General features: G+C 45.9%; 1 protein-coding gene across 5 annotated transcripts in view; it reads right to left on the bottom strand.

The window, feature by feature from the left end:
• RUNX1 (runt related transcription factor 1) overlaps positions 1-15,811 on the bottom strand; it is a 102,145-nt gene that overhangs the window by 80,546 nt on the left and 5,788 nt on the right. For all 5 annotated transcript variants that reach the window (XM_018561482.1, XM_018561484.1, XM_018561486.1 and 2 more), the window contains exon 2: positions 9,218-9,374. In XM_018561482.1, coding sequence (XP_018416984.1) covers positions 9,218-9,374 — 157 coding nt within the window. The remainder of the gene's footprint in view (positions 1-9,217; positions 9,375-15,811) is intronic.

Here is a 15,811-nt window from a genome sequence, read left to right as displayed (position 1 = left end):
GGCGGTGTGGGCGTGTCCGCCGGGCAATCAGAAAGGCGGGGGGGGGGGGAGGCAGTCATTACATAACCCGCCCACCAGCTTTCTGATTGGCTGGGAAGTCAGCTCAATGCTCCCTGGTGAGGAGGGAGCATGGAAGCGGCTTCCCGGCCAATCAGGAAGCCAGGCGACGAGTAATGACTCACCACCCGGGTTCCTGATAGCGGAAGTTTGGTATCGGGATCATTTGGGCGAGTACGAGAACTAGCCCAAATTCTCGGTATCGGCACCAATACTAGTATCGGTATCGATGCATCCCTATTTACAATGGTGCCCGTCCACACCTGACCGTTGTGTCGCGTGTTTCCCGAAGCGTGACAACACCCAACATGGACAATCTCCTTATAAAAGCTTCAAAGTCACCTAAAAGCGCTCACCTTTCAGGCGCACTGAAGATACAGACTTGTCATTGTGTGTTTCTCCTTCTAGTTCATTGTCTGTAACGTCGTCTCTCTTCCGCTCCCCAGAACGCGGCTGCAGACGCCAACTAAACTTACCACAACCCAACCTGTAAGAGCTGAATATATATAACGGGGTTATACATAACAGAAAACCCCCCCGCCGGCGGATCGTTTCCTCCACATCAACAGATGCACTTCAGGAAACCTCGAGAACATTTGGGGACGCGGATTTGGGGAATTATGGTGAAAAATGCGCACACGGACACAGAGCAGCTGAAGGCACGTATGGTGCTGACACGTGTACGGGCTGGAGGGGCGCCAAGCGATAGACGGCCCCTGTGACCCGGGAACAGATGCACTAAGGCCACCGGCGCACGTTTATAAATCAGCATGGAAGAAACGTTTTTAGATACTTCAGGCTCCGTGACTTATGTTGGGATTCAGCGCGCCATGACAGTCGCTATAAAACATTCCAATGGTTTCCATTTTTCTGAGAGGAGAACTATGAGGCGAGTGAAAATGGCTCCTCCTCATAGTACGAGCCGACGCGTGACAATGAAACTGTCACACGTCGGCTCAATAGATCGGTAAGTGAGCGAACACATACCGTCGCTCTCTCACTTCTCGATATGTGACCCTTAGGAGAACTATGGGGAAAAACACTGACCCCATAGTTCTTCTTTAACTGTCACTTGCAGTACCTCTTTTCCACCACGAGGTGTTCTCGGTCAGCTGGGTTTAATGACGCCCAGAGTGATTCAACCCAAAAGACTGAGGACATACTGTGAGTGCATCAGCATTGTGTGCAAGGGTAAGCCCTGCCCCTGACCAATCACAAAATGGAATGGTGTAAATGGAACAATTGACCTTACTTCAAATGAATCCATTGAATCTGTTTTTTGATCTTAAAGCCAAATTGAATCTCTTGGTAGTCCTATATCCCCCCGTGTTGTGGTTTGTGATTGCTTTTTGCTAGTATATGCCCTCAGGGCCTTTACCTCTCTGTACAAATGCTGCTGCTCCCTGTCCTCACACTGCATGCTCTGTGCTGGCAGAGCTGAGTAACAGCCACGGCCCTCAGTGTCTATTTCTTTGGCTTGCCTGTGGCTGTCAGGGCCTTGCAATGCCTCATGGGACTTGTAGTCCCACAACAGCGGGAGTGCCGAGGTTGCCCACCCCTGAATGAGGGGGGCAATAGCAGTCAGAGAACTTGTTCTTTCTTTAACGTTAGTAAGAAACAGGAAGTTTGTCACTGAAGTACAACGTTAGACATTGCGGCGACCTGGCTCCTAGGATCGGCCCAGCCCTAATTTGCGCGCACGCTGCGACTTGCGGTCCTTCCGCCTCCTCCGCAGGCAGACTGAGCGTCTGTCTCAGGAAACCTCTAGGTTTTGATCTTTCTAGTTTACGTCTGTGCGGCTGCCTCCGCGCCGGGTAACTGTCTGTCGTCTTTAATACAACAAACACATAATTAATTTGTAATGACAGCAGGTACAGTTAATCTCCGCTCCACGCCTACACTCATACAAATGACGGTGAACCTTCGCCGGTGACATTCACTTTGCTGAATCAGAAATCATTGACTTTTTTTTTTTATATAAAAAATACTAATTTTCACTTTTCTCTTTGCATGTCACTGCTGCTGATTTCCTTTGTAGACACTTCCTGTCCAGGTGCACTCCAGCGATGGCCGCACGGTATTTCTTAGGGTGGGATTCCTGATAGCGACAGCAGCGGGCCATGTCTTAGTAATGTGTTTTTTTTTTAAACAAAGGCAGCTTGTAGTCTCCAATGCAAGAGCGTGTGACAACGCAGTGGCACATTTGGGACACAGGGAAAGAGCGTTGTCACCCTGTAACAGGAAGTGCCTGAACATGGATCTTTGCGGCAGGATCAGCAGGTATTATATTTGTAAAAAGCTGCAGCTTTAAACATTGTTCACACGGACGGTGGACTTCATCGTGCCTCTGACTGTGATCAGCGATAGATTTCTTTTTGGCAGTAGTTGAGCTGCGGGTTGCAGGCGCTCTGGAGGCGATGCCGCCGCCGCCTCCTGGATGTCCGTTTTTTTTCTATCTCACGGGTGATTTTATATTGCAATACAACGGCGCAACTGCATGTCAAGCATTTGTCACGCGGTTGCGTTGCGGCCCCATTTGACTTTAATGGCAAGTGGTAGCTTTGCCGCCCGTGTGAACTCAGCCTAACTTGCTTATTTCAAATTTGGTTATGTACGTTTAACACCAACGAAAGTTTATTTTCATATTATAAAATCCGGTTTAAGAGAAACATTATAACACGTACGTCAGGCTCCGGCGATAAAGAGTACCTGTCATTCCAGATCCGAAAGAGTCACCAGTATCAATCCCTACACCTATCCCTATATCCCTTTCATCCCTATCCCTATAGTGGTGTAACTAAACTTTCTGTTCGGTGCAGGTGAGAAAATGCAAATCCAAGGGACCTGCCTGGCTGCGAAGGGGCGACGCCGGCGCGTACTATACACAAGGGCCGCCATAAATAATACAACTCAAACATCTCGGGCTAAACATTTTCCCTTGAGGCAATTAAGACAATAAAAATAGGCGCATCAGGCTTCTTACTTCATATAGCAATTCTGGCGCGTTCTGGCGTCCCTGTAATTATTTGCAATATATCATGTCAACGGTTTTAATTGCAGTCTGCCTGGCTGCGCGCCAGAACGGTTGTTGGGCCCCCCATGTGTCGGGCTCCAAGTCTGGAGGTTGTTATCAGTCTGTCCACCGGGTGGCGCTGTTTCCTCTGTGGTCACACAAGGAACTGGAAAAGCATCCACTGCATTTGCCTTTCGATTGGGGGACATTGAGTACATACAACGCTTCTGCATTGCGTGCGCTACCGTTAAAGAGGAAGTGTCACAGGGAACCAAGAAAACAGATTTTAGAAATAATAGGCCGCCCCCTTGGGTGTTATTTCCCCAATTTTCATTTGGTTAAACTTTCCATGGCGAGGAGCCATCTGTAGAGTTCAGTAGGAGCTAGGGTTACACCAATACCGATACTGGTATCTATATCGGTGCCGATACCGAGTATATATGTACTTTTACATACAACGCTTCTGCATTGCGTGCGCTACCGTTAAAGAGGAAGTGTCACAGGGAACCAAGAAAACAGATTTTAGAAATAATAGGCCGCCCCCTTGGGTGTTATTTCCCCAATTTTCATTTGGTTAAACTTTCCATGGCGAGGAGCCATCTGTAGAGTTCAGTAGGAGCTAGGGTTACACCAATACCGATACTGGTATCGATATCGGTGCCGATACCGAGTATATGAGTACTCATACACGCCCAAATGCTCCGATACCTTCCCCGATACCGGAACTTCCGGTCAGAGCGAGATTTTCTCTGACAGGCAGTGCCATGAGGGAACATGGAGCTGGCCAATCAGGAAGCTGGGCGGTGGGTAATGATTCGCCACCTGGCTTCCTGATTGGCCAGGAAGCCGGCTCCATACTGCTTGGCCAACTCAATGCTGATTGGCCGGGAAGCCCGCTTCCGCTGGCAAAACAGCATGTAACCGGCCAAACAGTAATGACCTGCCTTCCTGGTTCCTGATTGGTTGGGAAGACGGCTCCATGCTGATTGGCTGATAAGCCGGCTTTCTGGCCAATCAACATCGAGTCGGCCAAATAGCCTTGCTCCATGCTAAGGGAGCCGAAAAACCAGTACCGATGCATCCCTAGTAGGAGCCAATCAGAAGCTTTCATTGATGAATGAGGTGCCATATGTTACGTAATTTTTCCTCCCCACCCTTCCTTATCAGCTAAGGGCATGCCCAAATCTATGCGTTATCCTGCAGGCCGCAAAGTCATTAAAGCTGAACTCCGAGATCAGCAAATATTATCTAAATACAAGAGTCCTGCTTACTCTTCCTGGAATCTTGGTGAACTTTGTGTGTTTCTTCCAGATCTGTACAGTAATCCCATGTGACACTTACTGTAATAAAGACCACTCACTGCTGCTCTCCCTCCTCGTGCAGGATGAATGGTCTTGTACCCACCCCCTCCTGTAGCTTTGTGTAGTGTTCTATCAAAGTTTGTGACTACATTTGAATGTGTGACCGGTGACGCGGTCACAGATTCCAACGTAATCCCGCCCAGTTTGACAGCGGTGGAATGTGTGACCGCCCATTAGTTCAAGCATTCCAACGCTTTTGGCGGCTGTTCCGGGGCAAATCGGCTCGCTGCGCATGTGCAAGAGAACCGATCATCTGCCTGGAACAGCTGATCGGTCTCACATGTCCCTTCTATCAGACTTTGTGAGTGCCGCAGAGGGTGAGGTGATTCACAAACAGTAACTGCAGAAGTGTTACAATCAGCCAGCGACACACATATATAAAAAATATATTAAAAATATATCTGCGTCGCTGGCTGCTTGTATCAACATGCGTTTACTACCGCCGTTACGTCCCTGATTGTAACAGTCATCGTCCTTAAAGGATACGCCCACCTTTCATGTAATGTCCATATTTACGGTGGAACATACAATAGTTGCATATTACAAAATCTAAGCCACTCCCCCCTAACCTGAATGGCGGGGTTTATCTCCATGCAGGATTTTTCGATCTTTTGAATTATGCTTGGCTCCGCCCACACAGCTGCGTCATCCAGGTCTGGGAACATCTGCGGCAGAGGGACTATGTAGGGACGGTGCGTCACAGGTGCAATGCACAGGCTCCTGCAATGTGTTCTCCCAGCCTCAGGAGGTGCGGCTTGATCTACACTGGCGCGCTCTGCCAGGAATTTTCCCTGACCTGGGCGACGTAGCTGTGTGGGCGGGGGCCACGCGTAATTCAGCAGATCACACAATTCTGCACAGAGATGAACCCCGCCATTCAGGTAAGGGGGGTGTGGCTTGGATTCTGGGTAGGGTGGGTCAGACTATTTCATGGGCGTAACATGAACCACGTTCTACAAGGTGGACATATCCTTTAAGGATGGTGACTCCTGCCACCCCCTCCATCGATTCAATCCTGACTTTCAGCCGGATTTTTTTTTCCCCCTGCGCGATGTGACGGGATGTCCCTCAGACGAGAACCATTAACGAGAACCGCAGAAGTACTTTTCAATCTGCCTGAATGACTCGCTCAGTCCAAACCGTCAATAAAAAGCGCAGAAGTGGCGGTTTCAGTTCAGCGGGGAAAACAAAATAGACAGATCTTCGTCGTTGCGTAATCTCTGTTGTTTTGCACTCAGAAATTCCTCTTTTTTCTCTTGGAAGGCGGTTTGCGAGGCCTGGTGCGGTTAGGAAACACAGGAAATGTACAGAGCGTGTAAAGTGAGTGGTGGAGGGGGGGGTGGGGGCACATTTCCGGCCGTTGGGCAAGGATCATTTTATATAATCCGTCTTTATGAGGGAGATCTTTGCGCTTCTTACGGATTAAAGAGCTCCATTCTAAAAAAAAGCGCAGCATGTTATCTTAAAGCTGAACTCCGGGTGTTCTATCGAAAGCTCCAACTCATCGAAATCTCCAACTGCCTCATTGCCAGGGACTTGTAAGTTGGAGATTTCGACCAGGCGGCGTTAGACTGCAAAACGCAAAGACTGAAGGAGCTCTGTACAGCTGCATTTTAACAGTATTCAGCAGGTGGCAAACTCGACGAGTATTCTGAAAACGCTATGCGCGCCCGCGCACCGCCACTGTACAGAGCTCCAGCCTTTCTGAGCACCGGAAGTGAGGTAGTTGGAGATCTCGATGGGTTGGAGCTTTCGATAGAACACCGGCCTTCCCTTCAGTCTTGCACGGTTGTACCGGCTTCCCTCCTGGACTGACATCACTTCCTCTGATATCACTGCACACTGTGAGCTTCTAGCAATGTGCAGCAAGTCAGATAGAGCCCGCCTCATTTCCTGGCTGGAGGACATCCAGGATCCCCTAGCCCTTTCCTTCCCAGCCAAACTGTCTCTGGCCCCGCCCCTTTCATTTATTGGATTTCAGTTTGTTCAATCATGGAGGCTTAGCATCACACGTGGGCATTACCTAGGATGGTCTGCATGCAAACACAGCCTGCCTAGGAGCGCCCACTGCTCCAGACTGTCATCCTCCCATCAAGGCATTTTAATATTTGCATTCAGTAACCCCTCCCAAAAGCCGGCCCACTTCTTGCATCGGGGCTCTTCAGAGAAGTACTGAAGCAGGGTGTTGTGATGATTATTGGAAGCTATGTACTGCACCCTGCCGGCCCCAACCACCAGCCATGATAGAGACGCACAGAGACCCAGTGATGGCGTCACTGCACCTAAAATAAGGGGTGTCATGAACATTTTTTATTTTAATTTTAATTTCAATAGCACGTTGATGAGGGGGGATGGGAAGATCCAGAATATAAGCAGTATATATGTTAAATGCCCATAAATTCCCATATACATGTCCATAAATTCCCATACAGATGCCCATAAATTCCCATATAAATGCCCATAAATTCCAATATAAATGCCCATAAATTCCCATACAGATGCCCATAAATTCCCATATAAATGCCCATAAATTCCCATACAGATGCTCATAAATTCCCATATAAATGTCCATAAATTCCCATATACAGGCCCATAAATTCACCATATAAATGCCCATATAAATGCCCATAAATTCCCATACAGATGCCCATAAATTCCCATATAAATGCCCATAAATTCCCATATACATGTCCATAAATTCCTATATACATGCCCATAAATTCCCATATACATGCCCATAAATTCACCATATACATGCCCATAAATTCACCATATAAATGCCCATAAATTCCCATAAAGATGCCCATAAATTCCCATATAAATGCCCATACACATAAATTCCCATATAAATGCCCATAAATTCCCATATAAATGCCCATAAATTCCCATATAAATGCCTATAAATTCCCATATACATGCCCATAAATTCCCATATACATGCCCATAAATTCCCATATACATGCCCACACATTGCCATACACATGCCCATAAATTCCCATATACATGCCCACACATTGCCATACACATGCCCATAAATTCCCATATAAATGCCCATAAATTCCCATATAAATGCCCATATAATCCAGTGGTGAAGATCGTGGTTAAAATGAATGGTGACAGGTTCTCTTTAACTCTCCGCCAGTTCAATAACTAAACACAAGCATGCAAATAAAAGAAGAAAAAAAAAAGAGAACAACAGGAAAGCAGCACAATGCAGCCACAAAAGGCTTTTCAAGGAAGACATCTCCACACAAGCACGCAATGTCTTTTCACATTTCACGGGTCAGAAGTTGTGTTGGTTCTGTTTTTCACCAACGCCCCACGCCCCCCCTCCTCTCCCCCCTCTCTCTCTCTCTCTCTCTCTCTCTCTCTCTCTCTCTCCTCTCCTTCCCGTCTGTCATCTCTGACACTGAGGAATAAATATGTCAGTGGGTGCCCTGCACAGGGCAGGCAGTATGTATAAGGGAGGAAAGCACAGAGAAGGTCAGAGGTCAGCTGTCAATCCATCAAGAAAACAAACCAGCACCTGTCATAGGTGATGTCCCAGTCACATGACTCTATGCGGCTGGCTGGATTGGTGGAGAGGCCGGTGTGTGCAGGCCATGCAGGTGTGTTCTGTAAAAAATCACTGCCGTGACCTCAGCGGTGTCACAAGCTGTGATAATAACCTCTTCCAGCTGTCAATCACGCCGCCTTTATAGGGCGACGGGCGCGCAATTCCGAGCTGTCACAACAGCAGCGGTAGCTCAGGGAGTGACAGGGGTGTAAAAAATGAATTTGTAACAATTGAATTTACAAGTGACACCTTTCAGATATAAGTAACATTCCTGTATATTTAAAGTGGAGCGGGAAATGCTTTTTATTTGCTGGCTGTGCGGGGAGATTCTCCTTCACTTGCTGTCTTTGTTTCAGGTTTAGCCTTGCAGAGTAATGAAGCCTTTGGATCAGCATGACAGCCAGGCAACTGGCAAATTCAGGTTCCCTTTACAGCTGTGCTTTGTATTTCTTCCAACATTTCTTCCTGTAATAAAGACCGGTCACTGCTGCTCTCTCTCCTGGTGCAGAGTGACAGGTCTTGTCTACGCCCCCTCCTCTAGATTTCTACAGGCAGTCTGTAGTAGGTGGGGCCTGATGAGCCCCTCCCACAGCTCTGCTCTCTGTACAGCACAGTGAATCATTTCACTACTATCACTGCTTTTATACGGTAATATCTGGGTGTGCAAAGGCGTTATATCCTCTAAGAATCGCTCTGAATCAACACAACCATCTAAAACATTTTTAGGGCTGAACTCTGGGTACAAAAAATTTCATTTAAATATACTCCACAATAATTACAAATTATATAAATCCACCAATTCCTTTACAAGACCAGATATTAACTTGCAAATGTAGCAGTGACATCATCACTGTGCTGTACATAGACTGTGCAGAGAGCAGAGCTGTGGGAGGGGCTCATTAGGCCCCACCCACTACAGGCTTTCTACAGGAAAATACAGAAGATATTACCACATACAAGTAGTGATAGTAGTGACATCATCATTGTGCAGTACATAGAATGTGCAGAGAGCAGACCCACTTACAGGTTGCCTGCAGGAGAATACAGAAGGGGGTGGAGACAAGACCAGTCACACTGCACAAGGGGAGAGGGCAGCAGCGACTGGTCTGCATTACAAGAAGCTCCTGCATAGACGCAATGTGCAGGAGTTGATTCCTGCACAGAAGACACCGAACTTCCAATACACATTACAAAGTATTTCCTTATAAAGGAGTAAGAAGGTTCTCTTACCTCTTCCCGACCTCCCAACGAACCTCAGGTCATTGAATCGAGCGACCTGGCTCTTCATCGCCGCTGTGGCGTTGCGAAGCTCGGCTGAGTAATTCTCATCGTTGCCCGCCATGACGGTGACCAGCGTTCCATCCGGGACATCCCCTAGCGCCACCACCTGACCAAAGAGAAGAAGTGAAACATCAAACATCATGTGACACTTTGGAGACTCCTGTACCCAGTCCAATGGGAAGAGGTACCCTGGGACATGTATGAGGGTGTTGGAAGGAAGAACTGCCTGCACTGCCCAAAGCAACCAATCAGAATCTGAGTCTGAGAATGACATTGTTTGCTGGAAGTTACATGACAGTACTTTTCATGAGGCCACCAATCAGGTGTTGGTATCATGTGACAGCTGAAGCCTCATTGGTCACCATAAGCAGCACAGATTTTTGGGTTGGGGGGATGTTCTTAGACTGTTGATTTAGGTTATTTTCCCTTCTGGTTGAATGTTCTTTGGCTATTGTTTTGGGCTACTTCTCTTCAGGTCGAATTAAATACTAATATCAAAAACATTTCTGAGGGTATCGGCAACATTTGAGTGAATGCTGATACATTTGCAGTACGGATGCACCCATACCAGTATCAGTGGCGATGTTGGGCATTTTCACCAGTACTCGTAAAAATGTCCTGATACCCAAAACTGATACCGGCGCTTTAAATTGAAGTGGCTGCTGTAAGGTCCTGGGGATCTTTCGGCAACCTTCTTGGGAGCAACATGGCGCCTGCCCGCACATCTCCCCCTCCTGAGACCTTCCGCACCTCTCCTGAGATTCTCCACACCCCTCCTGAGACCCTCCACCTGAGACATCAGTCCAGCACCCCCCGAAGCAGGGCGGCAGCACAAAGTATATAGAAAATTCATATACTGTTATTCGGAATTGCTGTATAATGTATTGCTGAGATTTGTAATCCTCTATAGATGGAGGTATTCTGCATTCCTGTATAATGTATTGCTGAGACTTATAGTCCCCTATAGCTAGTGCCTTTCTATATTGCTGTATTGCTGAGATTTGTAGTCCTCTAAAGATGGTGGTATTCTGCATTGCTGTATAATGTATTGCTGAGACTTATAGTCCCCTCGAGCTAGTGCCTTTCTGTATTGCTGTATTGCTGAGATTTGTAGTCCTCTATAGATGGAGGTATTCTGCATTGCTGTATAATGTATTGCTGAGACTTATAGTCCCCTATAGCTAGTGCCTTTCTGTATTGCTGTATTGCTGAGATTTGTAGTCCTCTATAGATGGCGGTATTCTGCATTGCTGTATAATGTATTGCTGACATTTATAGTCTACAGCTTGGAGTCAGTGGCAAAACTAACAGGGTCACAGCGTTCGCAGCTGCAACCGGGCCCTGGTGCTCCATCACTGTCCTAAAATCATTAGTAGGGATGCACCGATACCGATAATAGGTGCCGATACCGTGTATTTGGGGGAGTACTCATACTGGCCCAAATGCTCAGATACTTCCCCCGGATACCGGAAGTTCCGGTCAGAGGAAGATTTCCTTGCTGCGAGGGAACATGGATCTGGCATCCCGGCCGATCAGGAAGTCGGGTGATGGGTAATGACTTACCGTCTGGCTTCTTGATTGGCCTGGAAGCCAGCTCCATGCTGTTTGGCCGGCTCGATGCTGGCGCCCTGGCCAATCAGCAGAAAACTAGCCAAACAGCCGGCTTGATGCTGAATGGCTGGGAAGCGGGCTTCCCGGCCAATCAGCATTGAGCCGGCCAAAGAGCATAATATCGGTACTCGATACCGAAAAACTGGCATCGATGCATCCCTACTCATTAGTATGTATTGTTTTAGAAAAACTGTCACATGACACACAAAAAAAAAAAGGTATCGGCAAGTACTTGAGGAGACGTAGCGGTACTCGTGCTTCACAGCAAATTAGGAGACAATAAAATATATAGCAATTTGTGTCTGTCCGTTTGCCTATTTCCTATTCTTCGATACAATTTACAGGGGAATGATTTAAAAAATAAATAAATGTACAAATAAAATAAACAGGTCGGCTTTCTACATTGCGCTGAAACTGGCGTTTCCGGTGACTTCCTGCTCCTGTGAGTAGACAGTTTGCAGTGCGTGGCCAGAATGAAGTCCGGGGGACAGACTCGGGATTCTAGGAGCCAACAGTCTGAAAAGTGGCTAAATAAACTCCAGTCTACATTTAAGAAGTTCAGAAGCCGAACCGAATGTCTCATCTTTCCAAAGACATAAAACAGGAGGGGAAAAAAAAAAAAAAACCCGCTGAGATGAAAAGCATCAAATATTCCAAAGCTTTTAGAAGGTCTTTTTCCTACGCTAAACCTGAAATAAACTAAAAACACAACAGACGGGAAGCAGACTAAACTGACAAGACGGGACATGCAATGCTCTGACAGTATTGTGTTTAAATGCTCCGTCTTAAAGATTAGCTGTAAGCTGTCTACATTTACTGTACTCGATGAATCAACCTCGCTAAGTGTTCGCTGGATCATTTAGGGGGTTACTTTACAAAAGGAGGAATGTTTACACCGGTTCAGGGTATTTGTGTCTCCTGAATCTGGATGGTTGAAGACAACACAGGCCCGGTATAAATATCACTTCCTCCGGTAACTTGTCCTCTCAGCTCCAGACTAGGCGGGAAGTTTTATAAAACTATCAGAGGGGTTTATAGCTGAAATGTCCTATATTTCCCCATCCAGAAGGGGCAAAGAATCAAAGGAAGACAATGACACAATGTATCAGCCAGAAACAGATTAGGTACATGGCTATCAGAGGCAGGAGAATCTGGTGGTGGTGTCTTTCAGAACTGAGGTGCAGCACAGGTGGGAATACAAACATATTTACTTATAGGAGGGTTAGTGTTACAGGAAGGCAAAGGGTTAGGGTTACAGGGTGGGTTAGTGTTAGGGTTATAGGGACAGTTAGTGCTAGCATTTCATAGAGGGTTCGGGTTAGTGTTAGAGAGATGGTTAGTGCAAGGGTTTCATGGAGGGTTAGTGCTAGGGTTACAGGGAGGTTTAGTGTTAGGGTTACATGGAGGGTTGGTGCTAGGGTTGCAGGGAGGGTGAGTGTTAGTGTTACAGGGAGGGACAGTGTTAGTGTTACATGGAGGTTTAGTGTTAGGGTTACATGGAGAGTTGGTGCTAGGGTTTCAGGGAGGGTGAGTGTTAGTGTTACAGGGAGTGATAGTGTTAGGGTTACAGGGAGGGATGGTGTAAGGTTTAAAATTACAGCAAGGGTAAATGTTAGCGTTATATGGAGGGTCAGTTTCAGGATTACAGGGATATAATATAGAGAGGTTGTCTTAGGGCTACATGGAGGGTTAATATTAGGGTTATCTAGAGGAGTAGTGTTAGTGTTAGGATTACAGGAAGGCAAAGGGTTAGGGTTACATGGAGGGTTGGTGCTAGGGTTACAGGGAGGGTTAGTGTTAGGGTTACAGGGAGGGTTAGTGTTAGGGTTACAGGGAGGGTTAGTGTTAGGGTTACAGGGAGGGTTAGTGTTAGGGTTTCAGGGAGGTTTAGTGTTAGGGTTACAGGGAGGGTTAGGGTTACAGTGAGTGTTAGTGTTGGGGTTACAGGGAAGTTTAGTGTTAGGGTTACAGGGAGGGTTAGTGTTAGGGTTATAGAGAGGTTAATTCTAACTGAAAGGCCAGCAATGGCACATAAACACGCACGGCCAGTCAATCTAAGCATGCATGTTTATACCAAAACCTGTCTGAGAAAATCTCCTGAACGGTGCTGTCAGCCACAGTCAATGCTCCTGTGCACCGGGTGTGATCCTTTAAGACAGGCATTTGAATAGATGGTGGATAGGAAGAAAGACAAACACCAAATTCTAGTTCTACCGTTGGAATTTTCTGGCAACTTTGGTCCAAAGCGAGGATGATGTCACAAACGAATCATGTGACTTTTCTGGGGCGAACGAATGACTGATTCAAAGCGGCACGCCTTTAAATAGCGTTATGTTTGATGTACGTGTAGCGTAGTGTCTATGGCCACAACACTGGCATCCAAAAGGCTCAATTCGTAAACCCAGGGGGAAAAAATGACAGTTTCAGCTAAGGCCAATGGGACTTGAAAATGACAGTCACATGACTGAAATAAAGATCCTTATCCTGGTGCTAAAGCTTTGTGAATTGAGCCTAAAGTAGGGTTGTCACCTGTCCAGGATTCACCCGGACAGTCAGGGTTTTGAATGCTGTGTCCGGGTTTCATGGCAGCAGAAACCCGGACACATGATGTCAGGCAGACAGGGGCAACCAAAATTAAGATAAGGGCTACTGACCCCCCACTGAAAATAGTCTTAACTGTGATATTTACTCATGAATAAGCTACAACTCGTTCTCCCAAAAAAATGTCAGCGCGTCACTAGAGTGTTCAGGTTTTGCTTGAAGAAAAGGTGGCAACCCTAGCCTAAAGTCTACTGGGAGCAGATGCCGCAAGACCCGTCCTCATCTACATCCCAATCTAGTTATAAGATGTAACCACTGCGGATAGGCTTATACAGTAAACTCCCCGTTATCCAGCGTCCAGAGGGATTGGTAGATTCCAGATAAATGTAGTTTCTGGTTGCTTGAGAGTTACTATTAAAAACAGGTCTAACTAATGCCATACCCCATACTATACCATGACATAAACTCTTTATTGACTTCATATTAATATTGAAATGTAGTAATCAAAAGCAAATAGACACACAATAGTTTCCAGGATAATACATGCCGCAGAACTGCAAGTACACAGGGGATTTTTTTCTTCTGGTTAGATGAGAGTTCTGGTTAGTTGAATACCGGATAACCGAGCGTTTACTTTATTATAATCTGCTGGAATGAACATAATTTATTCGATTCCGCAGACATAAAAGGGAAGGTGTCTTATCTGTGTAACTTTGTGAATGAGCTGCCTATCACTAGAACAGGAGGGGGATTTGTTGGCACTTTATGGACAATGTAACCAATGAGTATTGTAACGCTTTGTGAAATCACCGAGAAAATGTCATCTATTTTTACTCTGAGCCCAGTCATAGGACTGAGCCGTCTCCTTTCTTGTATTCTTCCCTTCTAAATGACATTCCTGCCTGTAATGTTTGGTAGAATAGAAGTTGGGCCGCGCGCTGCCAATGGCTGCATTCCTGCCCTTTGTATTACACCTCTCCTCAGCGGTGTACGTTCACCTTCCACAAGGCAAACAGTGTTAACACGGCCCGGGCGCCAAACTCTCCTCTTCTTCTTTTCTTTCCCTTTATTGACTGCAAAAAGCAAACCTCTCGGGGCGAAAGTTCATCACTGCGCCATGCAGAGCAGACGGTGGTGGGCTTTAACCACTTGAAGGCCATAGTGTTTCACCCCCTTCCTGGCCAGGCCATTTTTCAGTATTCAGCGCTGCGGTACTTTGACTGATGTTTATTCCGTCATGCAACGCTTTTGGGAGATATGGAGAGAGAGAAGGGGGGGAGGGAGAGAGAGAGGGGGAGAGAATGTAGATATAGGCAACCTCAGCACTCTAGCTGTAGTGAACTTACAAATCCCATCATGCCTCTGGGAGACCTGGCTGTGGCTATCAGTCTTAAAATGCCTTATGGGACTTGTAGTTCCAAAACAGAGTGTATGGATAAATGCATACATCCATGAATGCAGGATAGATAGATAGATAGATAGATAGATAGATAGATAGATAGATAGATAGATAGATAGATAGATAGATTTATAGATCTATAGATCGATAGATAGAAACAAAAATAGGTGTATACAGAGGTAGATGAGTAGATACATGAAAATATAGTATATACAGTATTCTATCTATCTATCTATCTATCTATCTATCTATCTATCTATCTCTCATCTATCTATCTATCTATCTATCTATCTAGCCTTCTCATCTTGTGGTATAGGACCCCAGGAGGAAGTTCCGTTGGATTGAGGAAGAACATCTGCTCCTCACAGAAATATTTGTATTAACAGATTAGCACTTCAGAAACTAAAACCCTCTCTATAAAAGAGGAATCATGGATCATTTGGCAAACATTTGAATGACAGTTGAGGCGCAGATGATAACCTATGTAAAGGGGTACTTAAGGCACGCTAAGGCGTTACTTGGTAGCCAATGATTACACAAAGGGGATCCTCATTCAGAATAACTAACAAACACCTGCCCAGCTTGTCTATTAATCTGTTAATTATGCAACCAACGAACCTTCTGTGTGCACGTCTAATAATCCAATATTACATTATTCCTCTTATTAGAAGTACACACAGAAGAGTCATTACTCTATTTATTTATGTATTAGCGGTATTAATACAGCGCTGACAATTTACATCTTGTACATTGACATCAGTCCCTGCCCTCAAGTAGCTTACAATCCTATAGAATAAATCTATTTATGAATATTCATGTCCATGTTCTCTCTATAGGAAGGATGGAATATAAGAATATATTTTTATCTATCTCTCTATCTATATACACACACCACTTATACACACAAGATCATATATGTGCTGTGTATATATATATATATATATATACACTGAGGGGCCAGATTATTATGACCACCCCATCAGTACTTCGTT

The sequence above is a fragment of the Nanorana parkeri genome, unplaced genomic scaffold (genome assembly GCF_000935625.1).
Source record: "Nanorana parkeri isolate BGI_ZX_2015 unplaced genomic scaffold, ASM93562v1 scaffold527, whole genome shotgun sequence".
Classification (NCBI taxonomy): domain Eukaryota; kingdom Metazoa; phylum Chordata; class Amphibia; order Anura; family Dicroglossidae; genus Nanorana; species Nanorana parkeri.
This window is presented reverse-complemented; position numbering and strand designations above follow the sequence as displayed.